Raw genomic sequence first — 12261 nt, 5'->3', positions numbered from 1 at the left:
AATACAACTGGAATGGCTTTTCACTACATTTTAACACCAACTTCACTACAACTTTAACACCAGTCCTGCCTTAGCAACTGTTGCATCTACCATACTATCAGACAAGCCTAATTCTCTTTTCTAATCTAAGACTATTCTAATGTAAGACTAATGTAAGTCCTGTGTGTTTGGATAGTTTTAAACTGACTTTTACAGAAATTATCCCCAAAAATGTTAAGACATTGTTGTCTGGGCACTTATAATACCCAGAGAGGATATTCACAGTATTTGTTTTACCTTCTATAAGTAAACATAGGAGCAGAGCTTAACAAAGGGTCAATTCAGTCCAGTGAGCAACAGTAACCAAAGGGGTGGAGCTCAGCAAAGGGCCAATCAGTACAGTGGATAATAGTAAGAAAAGGGGCGGAGCTTAGCGAAGGATCAGTTCATTCCAGCAGGACCATCTATGCAATTAGCTAGATAAACTTTTCAATAGCATGTGTGGCTGCTGTATCTCTGAGCTGGTGGAGGATGCATGATCTGAGTGCTTCCACAGTTCACCTGTGTTAGCATGCTCAAATCTGTTTGACTGTTCAAGCAGTCACAGCAGAGGAGCCCTATACATATTTAAACCTCTCCAAGGGCTGGTCCACACAAGGGCAGTGGGCTGAGCCATGGCAGCTTGTCACTTAGTGACACAATACAATAAGCATTCCGAGTGCAGCAGCATTAAATTTGTATCCCAAGCAAAAAAGGAGGAATGTCACTCTTAGATTTTGAACTGTACCATGGCTGATTTGATGGAATTCTTATCACATTTTCAGATATGTTACTTTAATGGCGTTACTACATTGAAGGGAAATTACTAAGGTTTGTGTACTATATAATTTGAAAGTACACCTAATGCTCTTTATGAGTAAGACTGCTTACTCTTAAAGAAAAATATAAAAATAGTGCCATTTAATAATCCAAGCATTCAAATAGTAAACTATATGTTTGTAGACTTACAGTTTGTTAGTTAATAATTTGAGTCATAGTAGATGATCAAGTAAAAAATCAATTAAGCAAGTATATTTATGTATACTGTATAACTACCCATACATCTGGACACTTAAGGATCATAAAAATGTCATTGGGTAAGATAATGAAATATGGAAAAGTAGCATTTATTTTAGATTAATTGTTTCAATATTTATATAACATGTGTAACATATATAATTTATAACAGTCAGAAAAATTCTTTTTTGTCATTAAGATATAAAGTTTTAGGACCATTTTGGGTTGTAAAACTTTGTGGACCATTTTCTTAGTTAATGTGATAAACTACACATGTGGTTTCTCTGCCAGGACATCTGTGTGAACTTGAGGGGAAATTACTTCAAAAATCCACTTTAAATGACCTTGTGACCTTGAGAAATTGCAAAAATGTGAAGTGAGTTCCGAGAAAACATCTGGCATTTTTTTTTTTTTTTCAGATGCCACTTGGTGATGTTTTGTTATTTAATGCAATGAAATTAATTTTAAGTGTCTTAATACTTCACATAAAAACTTTATTAAAAAAATCTTATTGATAGACAGCTGTTACGTGTTGTATATGGCTCAGCTTAAGATACTTGTGGTGGAAGTGTGGAAATGGAATTAAATGCAATAATCTCCTTGACCTTGCAATGAGAGTCGTAGCAACTGATTGCAGACATGTGGCCTCAGGGACATTGCTGTCTGATCGAGACACATGATAGAGTCACATGCACAGGTTCAGTGTAACCTATATACAGGTGCATCTCAATAAATTAGAATGTCGTGGAAAAGTTAATTTATTTCAGTAATTCAACTCAAATTGTGAAACTCGTGTATTAAATAAATTCAATGCACACAGACTGAAGTAGTTTAAGTCTTTGGTTCTTTTAATTGTGATGATTTTGGCTCACACTTAACAAAAACCCACCAATTCACTATCTCAAAAAATTAGAATACATCATAAGACCAATAAAAAAAACATTTTTAGTGAATTGCTGGCCTTCTGGAAAGTATGTTCATTTACTCTATATGTACTCAATACTTGGTAGGGGCTCCTTTTGCTTTATTACTGCCTCAATTTGGCGTGGCATGGAGGTGATCAGTTTGTGGCACTGCTGAGGTGGTATGGAAGCCCAGGTTTCTTTGACAGTGGCCTTCAGCTCATCTGCATTTTTTGGTCTCTTGTTTCTCATTTTCCTCTTGACAATACCCCATAGATTCTCTATGGGGTTCAGGTCTGGTGAGTTTGCTGGCCAGTCAAGCACACCAACATCATGGTCATTTAACCAACTTTTGGTGCTTTTGGCAGTGTGGGCAGGTGCCAAATCCTGCTGGAAAATGAAATCAGCATCTTTAAAAAGCTGGTCAGCAGAAGGAAGCATGAAGTGCTCTAAAATTTCTTGGTAAACGGGTGCAGTGACTTTGGTTTTCAAAAAACACAATGGACCAACACCAGCAGATGACATTGCACCCCAAATCATCACAGACTGTGGAAATTTAACTCTGGACTTCAAGCAACTTGGGCTATGAGCTTCTCCACCCTTCCTCCAGACTCTAGGACCTTGGTTTCCAAATGAAATACAAAACTTGCTCTCATCTGAAAAGAGGACTTTGGACCACTGGGCAACAGTCCAGTTCTTCTTCTCCTTAGCCCAGGTAAGACGCCTCTGACGTTGTCTGTGGTTCAGGAGTGGCTTAACAAGAGGAATACGACAACTGTAGCCAAATTCCTTGACACGTCTGTGTGTGGTGGCTCTTGATGCCTTGACCCCAGCCTCAGTCCATTCCTTGTGAAGTTCACCCAAATTCTTGAATCGATTTTGCTTGACAATCATAAGGCTGCGGTTCTCTCGGTTGGTTGTGCATCTTTTTCTTCCACACTTTTTCCTTCCACTCAACTTTCTGTTAACATGCTTGGATACAGCACTCTGTGAACAGCCAGCTTCTTTGGCAATGAATGTTTGTGGATTACCCTCCTTGTGAAGGGTGTCAATGATTGTCTTCTGGACAACTGTCAGATCAGCAGTCTTCCCCATGATTGTGTAGCCTAGTGAACCAAACTGAGAGACCATTTTGAAGGCTCAGGAAACCTTTGCAGGTGTTTTGAGTTGATTAACTGATTGGCATGTCACCATATTCTAATTTTTTGAGATAGTGAATTGGTGGGTTTTTGTTAAATGTGAGCCAAAATCATCACAATTAAAAGAACCAAAGACTTAAACTACTTAAGTCTGTGTGCACTGAATTTATTTAATACATGAGTTTCACAATTTGAGTTGAATTACTGAAATCAATGAACTTTTCCACGACATTCTAATTTATTGAGATGCACCTGTATATATATATATATATATATATATATATATATATATACATATATACAAATATATAATAGCTTACGTATGACCTGACAACCCCAGCAGGGGGCTTGAAAAGTTTCTTTTCTACTACTTCTCACTAGCCACAGCTTGAATTGCTATCCATAAAGTTTGTTACTATGTCAACAAATTCTAAGAATTCACAAGTGCCAGTTATTTCCAATGCCAATATTTCTATAGCATTATTATCTCAAAACAAAGTATGCACTGTGAATTACATGATTCAAGCTGTAATCCATGAGCAAATGGCCTTGGAAAATGTCAATTAATACAAAATGACTTAATCATTTCATGGCAAAAATTTCGCCAAGGCAAGGCAATTTATTTATAAAGCACAATTAAAAACAAAAGGTAGTTGACCAATGTGTTGTACATTATTAAAACAAGTACATAACAACAAACATAAAAAAACACTACTAAAATCAACACAACACACATGGGTACCAACATATCTCCAATCATGGTTTAGCTAAAAGCCTGGGAGAAAAGATGGGTTTTTAACCGAGATTTAAAAGATACCAGTAGAGGAGCTGTTCTAATGTGCAGAGGCAAACTATTCAATAGTTACAATAGTCCAGACGTGATGAAACAATGCATGCATCACCTTCTCAGAATCATGAAACGAAAGAAAAGACTTAACCATAGCCAGTGTTCTTAAGTGAGAAAAAAAATAAAAAAAATAAATAAAACTTGATTTGACAACAGAATTAATCTGTTTGTCAAATTTAAGTGAACTATCAAAAAGTACCCCCTAAGTTCTTCACCATCGGTTTTCAGTATGTAGCTAGAGGACCTAAACTGAAATTAGATGACCCCAGAACATCAGGGGCCCCAAACACAACAATCTCTGTTTTACAATCATTTAAATGTAAAAAAATTCAAAGACAGCCATGATTTTAAATCTTTTAAGCAAGCTAAAAGAGGTTCTAATGAATTACTTTTTCATTGGCAGATAAATTTGAGTATCATCTGCGTAATAATGAAAAGATATTCCATGTTTGTTAAAAACTGACCCAATTGGAAGTAAATATATGAAAACAAAATTGGTCCCAAAATAGAGCCTTGTGGGATCCCACAAGTAAGAAGGGCTGTGGAAGATGAAAGCTTCTATTACTTAAATAGGACTTGAACCAATTAAGGACAGTTCCTTGGACCCCTACAGACTGTTGAAGTCAGGCTATAAGAATATCATGGTCTATGGTGTCAAATGCCGCATTAAGATCTAATAGCACCAAAATTGCAGAATCCCCCGAGTTCACAGTTAACAAAACATCATTAAAAACCTTTAAAAGTGCAGATCCTGTGCTATGATGTGCTATGAACCCAGACTGAAATGCTTCCAAAATAGAATTCTTCTCCAAAAAAGTCTGCAGCTGAAGGAGAACAACTTTCTCCAACACTTTTGAGAGAAATGGCAATTTAGAAATAGGTCTTCAAATAGGTCTCTGAAATTGAGTCCGTCCGGACTAACACGTGCTTGCCCTGGAACAACGGCCAAAACCTCCGCAGAGCCAGCAATACTGCCAGCAGCTCGAGGCAGTTGATATGCCAACGCAGTCGAGGTCCTGTCCCGGAGCTTGAGGCTGCGTGCCTGTTGCAAATGGCGCCCCAGCCTGACCTGGATGCGTCTGTTGTGACAACGACACACCCGGACGCTTGTTCTAGGGGAACCCCTGCCTGTAGAATTGCAAGGACCATCCAAGGGCTGATCTCGGGACTCGAGTCTGAAGCCAGTGCTGAAGTGGTCTCATATGCATCAACCCAAGTGGCGTAACTGCCTCTGAGGATGCCATATGCCCCAGGAGCCTCTGAAATTGTTTCAGTGGGACTGCTGTTCTTCCCCTGAATGACTTCAGGCAATTCAGCACCGACTGAGCATGCTCGCTCATGAGGCGCACTATCATAGTGACTGAGTCCAACTCCGTCCCGGGAAAAGAGATGCTCTGCACCGGGCGAGCTTGCTCTTTTCCCAGTTGACCCGAAGCCCCAAATGGCTGGGGTGTCTGAGCACCAGGTCCCTGTGCGCACACCATAAATCTCGAGAGTGAGCTAGAATCAGCCAGTCATCGAGATAATTGAGGATGCGGAGGCCCACTTCCCTTAGTGGGGCAAGGGCTGCCTCTGCGACTTTCGAAAAGACACGAGGTGACAGGGACAGACCAAAGGGGAGGACCTTGTACTGGTATGCCTGACTCCCGAGGCAGAATCGAGACATGAAAATATGCGTACTTCAGGTCTACAGCCGCGAACCAATCTTGACGCTGGACGCATAACAGAATGCGCTTCTACGTCAGCATTTAGAACGGGAGCTTGTGCAGGTCCCGATTCAAAGCTCACAGGTCTAAAATTGGCCGCAACCCACCGCCTTTCTTCGGTATGTTGGAATAGGGGCTGTAGAATCCCTTCTTCATCTCGGCTGGAGGGACAGGCTCTATCGCGTCCTTCGCTAGAAGGACTGCGATTTCTGCACGCAGAACAGTGGTGTCCTTGCCTACTAGTGAGGCAGAACAGACGCCACTGAACATGGGTTGGTGTAGCTGGAGTAAAATGTCATTCTTGTTATTTTATTTTCTTTCCTTTAAATATCGTATTTCTGTGTTTATATTATGTATTATTATCCAAATTTAGTGAACTTCACGAAATTTTGTTCAGAGTTGTTTCTAAGTTAGGTGTGTAATATGAGGATTGGAACTTTATTTCTCTGTCTACTGGAGTATTTGTGTGGAGGGGGAATGTCATCAGTGAAGCGCTTCAGGCGTTATGCTTGCACAGCGCATGCGTCATCTCAGTTTGTTAGCGTGCGCTGAGATGAACAGATGCATGTGATGATTCTCTCCATAATTAATACTAGTATGTAATGTTTTATTGAATAAATGCTATTTCGGTGCTGGTTATATATGTTATACTTATTCAAAATAGCACTGTTCATGTTCATTCATGCACTGATGTAGTATTTGGGTTTTGATCTACTTTGAGATCTTGGCTAACTAGCATTATATGTTTAGTGTGTACCAGATTGGAGAGAGAGCATTGTCCGCTGTTTTACTGATGGCATATCCTCTTTTCAGGTATGTTAATAATTTGCTATGTGATTCTGGGGTTAATTAATTGTTACAGTGATGGTTTATGTTCTGAAATATACGTTGTGCTTGTAGTACAATCTTTGCACGTGGCGTGCTTTGCATGCGGTGTGCTCTGCACATGTGTTCTGCACGTGTATGGGCCTGAACAATGTAATAATAGTTATTTTGATTTCATTTTAATACATAACGCATTATATATTATGGAAGTGATGACAATTATAATTTCATATGATGTATTGTATAACTGTGATGCATAAGTATTCATATATCTGTTAATAATGCATGTAATATATTTTGGTGGTGTATATTTATATATGTGTGTTATTTACGCTGTCCATAATTCTATATGTATATGTATTTTTATATTTTATTTTTCCTATATTTTTGTGCATATTATGTGTTTGCAGTTTATCTTCTTTTCTCTTGTTAACTGTTATTGGTAATATAATCTCAGTTTGTTAGAGTGCGCTGAGATGAACAGATGCATGTGATGATTCTCTCCATAATTAATACTGTGTGTACCAGATTGGAGAGAGAGCATTGTTCCACTGTTTTACTGATGGCATATCCACTTTTCAGATTAAAAGAGTGTTGGAGCCTGATGACAGTGTCTGTCTAGTTCTTGAGTCCAGTGTACCATTTGCGAGCTGCTACACGGGCACCTGGCAAACTGAATCACATAGCCGAGTCGGATCATCCTGAGCCAGCACAACAGGTTGGAGAGGGCCTAGCCATGCCTCCAGACTCTGTGCAAGGGAACCAAGGGATCACCTTTGACATACCCGCGGATGGGGCCTCGCGGCAGGGCGGAGCAGGAGCTGCCACGTCGAGAGGCCTCATGTCCCAAACTCGTGGCTGTGCTGAGAGAAATGTTAGAGCATTTATCTCACTCTGCGTACCCACCATAGGACCGGTCTGTGATGGGAGAGGAGGCTGGGCGTCTTTGTGGCGCGTCACATACACCTGGTCGTGGGTATTTGTGTATGTCGCAGTTGGGTGCGCGAAGGCAGGGGACTCGCATCCGCAGCACCCCTGCTGCAAATGTTCGGTGTATGGCTATCGTGACCCAGAGAACAAGGAAGCCCGTCTTTTTCTGAAAATGAAAGTGCCGGTGCCCCTTGGGCATGCGGCAACCAAGGATTCTCCTCCCGGCCCTCCACCGGGGTATGGAGTGGTCCGTGTACCACCTCCTGGTTGACAGTGGGTCTCCTCACCTCTGGGTCGCCCGTCTCAGGGACGCTTCAAAGCCCTCCTCGGGGGTGTCAAGTTCCTGTGGGAGGTTCTACGCTGAGGCCGAGCTGTTGGCTCGGGCTGTGGAGGAGCCGGTGTTGCTGCCACAAGTAGACACCCTCTGTGACAAGCAGACGGGGTACTGGATCTCGGCTGCCTGTAGATGGTGGAGGAATCACACCAGGGCAGGATGCTGGATTGCCTCCGTCTGCTTCTTGACTGCCGAGAACTGCTGGGCAAAGTCCTCAGCAGTGTCGCCGAACAGGCCACCTTCAGAGATGGGGACCTTGTCGGCGTCGCTCATCTCTGCAAGGATGAGCCACCAGTGGCACTCCTGGACCACCATAGTGGACATCGCCTGCCTGAGAGCCCACGAAGTGAGGTCGAGGTAAGTCGCCGAGCGCAACTCCTGCATCAATCCCGGGTCAGGACTACCCTTGTGCATCTCTTTCAGAGCCTTGGCCTGGTGGGCCTGCAGGATGGCCATGGCATGCAAAGCGGAGGTGGCGTGTCCAGCAGCACTGTACACCTTGGCCATCAAGGGCGAAGTGAACTTACAGGCCCTGGACGGGAGCCTAGGATGATTCCGCCAGGTGGCGGGCACAGGTGCACCGCAATCGCCTGCTCCACCCAAGGAACCTCCGTGTACCCCCTGGCCGCCCCACCATCAAGGGTAGTGAGAGTGGAAGAACCCAAGAAACGGGACCGGGCAGTAAAGGGTGCCCGCCATGACTTCTTGAGGTCCTCATGCACCTCCGGTAAGAAAGGAACTGTGGCAGAGTGGCGCTCTGATCCCAGGAACCAGTCGTCCAGCCGCGAATGCTCAGGGCGGGGTGGAGGGTTCCAGCCCGACAACCGCGGCGGCCCGGGCAAGCATGGCCATCAGCGCCGCGTCAGCCTCTGACTGGGTGCGCTCTCCGATGCTGTGATCGATACCTCATCCTCATTGCGAGCCCCAAATGAGACATTAAGCCTGCTCTAAGGCGAGCCGCCTGACTCATCCATGAACTCGACTGGTGGAAACGAGCGTGTTGGGGAATGGGAAGTCCGTGGGGATTCACTCGGCAGAAATGCTCCCATTAATGCCCCCAAATCGCCCCCAGCGCTAACCGCCGCGGCCTTGTGCATGTAAGCAGAAGGACCAGGATGGGGAGTGACTGGAGTGGCTTTCTCTCTATGAAAGAAATAAAGCAGCAATCTCAACGTTGCCATGGTCACATTCTCGCAGTGAGAACATGAGCCACCCACGAACGCTGTCTCAGCGTGTCTATGGCCGATACACATGAGACAGCAATCGTGGCCGTCAGAGGATGAAAGACACCGACCGCAACCAGGAACTACACGTAGATGGAAAGGCATCTTTAAAAAGATGCTCTCCGTCAGTGCTTACTCTTTTAGAGAAAATATACTCTTTTATTTCTCTCAAGTGTGGCTGCTGAAGCACCCAGGGGCGTTCTCTGCACTTATCTGTGTGAGAAAGGGAGAACCCGCTGTAATGCGCCATATATCCAAGAGCAGTTTTTACACTTTCGCTTTCAGAGGTGAATGGAACGCTAATGGATTTCTCTACACTGCTCGGCTCCAAAGAACAAATCTGAATGAGTGATTGCAAGCCGTCTCCTTTTATACCCGTATGTCCGGGGGAGTGGCATGCAAATACCACTTGCCAATTCCACTTGCCAATTCTCAATGGCCTTTTCTCAAAAATCCCAAGTTCGATCCCTAGTGTCACTACATCGACACAACGTCAAGTGAGTGGCAGATAGGGAATCAATGTTTCATGTTCATTTATTTGTATATACACTACCAGTCAAAAGTTTTGAAACACTCATTCTTTATTATCATTTTCTTTTTTTTTTTTTTCTTTTTTTTCACATTTTAGAATAATAGTAAAGTCATCAAAACTATGGAATAACATAAATGGAACTATGGGAATTATGTTGTGACTAAACAAAATCCAAAATAAATCAAAACTGTGTTATATTTTAGCATCTTCAAAGTAGTCACCCTTTGCCTAGAATTTGCAGACATGTACTCTTGACATTTTCTCAACCAACTTATTGAGGTATCACCCTGGGATGCTTTTTAAACAGTATTGAAGGAGTTACCATCTATGTTGGGCACTTATTGGCTGCTTTTCTTTATTATTTGGTCCAAGTCATCATTTTCAAAAACGTATTTTTTTTTTTTTTTTATTAAATTTTAGTTTTATAATGAAATAAATTAATATGGTGGCACAATTATACTTTTGTCTACAAAACTAATTTAAAATATTTAAGCAGATCAAAAGATTTTTAAGATCATGAGAAACATTTCAGTCAAGTGTTTCAAAACTTTTGACCGGTAGTGTATGTCAAGTAGTCTTGAAATAGGCTGGATAATGGGCAGACAGACGTTCATTTTCACAAAATAAACACTAACAGAACAGAACAAACCGAGGTGGATTTCAGTTTTTCAGCAATTTCTTTCATATACATATGACCATTTTGTAGTGACCTTGATAATGTTGCGATAACACCTAGCGCTGTAGGCGCAGCATCATTCAAAAACAGAAGTTCTCAGTTTCAGATGTCATTGTAAAAAGACACTATTCAAAGTCAGCAATGATAAATTAATTCTGTGAGTGAAAACGTCAAATCACATGGGAGGGTATTACTGAGAGAACACAGGCAATATTTGGCTGGTCATATGTACCATTAAATCAATGCAAAAAAAAAAAAAAAAAAAAATAGAAATAAAATACATATTTATTAGCATTGGTCGCTTGTTTATAGTCCCAAGTGAAAGGTGAATGGTGTTCCATATGCCTTTAACCCAGAAACATTGAGAAAAAATTTATAGAACTGGAACATGAATTTATGTTGTAGTAAAAAATAATTTAAAAAACCCAGACGGGATTTTGCATCATCATTCACGCCACTGGCTCGTAGGCATTAAAGAATAAATCAACCAATTGATTTGATGTATTTTCAATTATAATCCATAATGTGCATGTTCTGAGGGTGGGCTTTAAAAAAAACAATACGGCTGGGTGAACACCAATTCTCTATTAATCACCTACTTGCCCTCTTTTGACAGAACCATTTGTATAACATGGTTGACACCCTGGTGTTTAAAATCAATATACTTAAAGTCAGACAGTGTTAATGTATGCAGTACTTTCCACCATAATAAATAAAGGATATAGTCCTATAATAGGTCAGTGCAGAGAAAGTCTATGAGTAAGAGCTGTCTGTCGATTGCATGATGCATTGTACAGTAAGATGTAGTCTACAGAGTGGGTTTATGTTTAAACCCACAGGCTATTATGCTATCACCATAGGAAAACTGATATGCTGTGGTGTCTCACCACTGGTTTTTGTTTTGGATGGCAATCTACAAAAGAGGCAAGAAGCCTCTATGATAGCATAGAAATTAACAGCCTCTCTGCACTGAAAGTCATTTAAAGCAGTTGATAAGTCTGTTCTTTTCTTTTTGTTTAATATTTACAAATGATCTGTCAGAGGCTATAAAGAAAGCTAGTATTTCTTGCTGTGAATAATGTATTACGCTGTCTTTACAGTTTGCAATGTTCATTAGATTGTGAGCGATGGACTTGACTTAAAGTTGAAATAAATTATGTATAATTAAAGTAAAAAAAAAAAAATTCTCTAGATTTACATTTACTAAGTTTATAAGCCCTAAAGTATGCCACTTAACAATCATTTTATTCAATAAGACAGAAAAATATAAATAAAGTAAAAGTTTAATTGATAATATATAAATAGTATTTTTTTTTTTACCATAGTTTACTATAGTATCTGAGACTCCCCATTCATTTCTCCATTAGATGCTCATAGTAAGGTTTGTGTATTCTACCTCCACAAATTTCTTCGTTCAGGTCCTCACACTGCCGGTCGTCACACTCACAGTTCTTGCCATGTACACGTTTATCTCCCGGTGGATGGCATGTGCACTGGCCACACAAACACTGCCCTAAAACACACAAATACACACTGTGACTGGCAAATATTCAAACAAACAAAACAAGAAAAAGACCATGAGATTCAATCTGTTAATATTTTTGCTATTGTTTTTTGTTTTTTAATGTATTTCTCTATTTTTTATTTATTTATTTATTTTTTTAATGAAAGGGTTGGTTCACCTTAAAATGACAATTCCGCCTACATTTAATCACCCTCATGTAATTTCAAACCTGTATGAATATTTATTTCATCTGTGGAACATAAAAGATATGTTATGAAGAATGACCATTCACTTTCATTACATATTTTTTCCATATAATGAAAGTGAATAGTGACTGATGCTGTCAGTCCCTATTTTGGAATGACATGAGGGTGAGGAAATGAGGACAACATTTTTCATTTTTGGGTGAAGTAAGCCTTTACAGTCCACATTTCACCTTGAATTGAACTTATTTGGTTTCAAGGTCAATTGAAAGGCTGTTGCACTAAAAAATGCAGAGCGCCCGAGTCTGAGTATGGTTATCAAAGAATACATTTGTCTGCTAAAATGGCATTGTCATTGTTTGACATTGACAGCCGTTAAAACTCTAGCTCCAAGCAGGCGAAAAG

General features: G+C 40.8%; 1 protein-coding gene across 1 annotated transcript in view; it reads right to left on the bottom strand.

Moving 5' to 3' along the window:
* The window catches only part of itgbl1 (integrin, beta-like 1), a 77843-nt gene that overhangs the window by 11951 nt on the left and 53631 nt on the right, over positions 1–12261 (bottom strand). Inside the window, exon 8 of the mRNA XM_051709756.1 lies at positions 11546–11662. Within this exon, the coding sequence (XP_051565716.1) occupies positions 11546–11662 (117 nt within the window). The remainder of the gene's footprint in view (positions 1–11545; positions 11663–12261) is intronic.

Source organism: Myxocyprinus asiaticus, chromosome 11 (assembly GCF_019703515.2).
Source record: "Myxocyprinus asiaticus isolate MX2 ecotype Aquarium Trade chromosome 11, UBuf_Myxa_2, whole genome shotgun sequence".
Lineage (NCBI taxonomy): Eukaryota > Metazoa > Chordata > Actinopteri > Cypriniformes > Catostomidae > Myxocyprinus > Myxocyprinus asiaticus.
The sequence above is the reverse complement of the archived record's forward strand: the minus strand, read 5'-3'. Positions and strand labels throughout refer to the sequence as shown.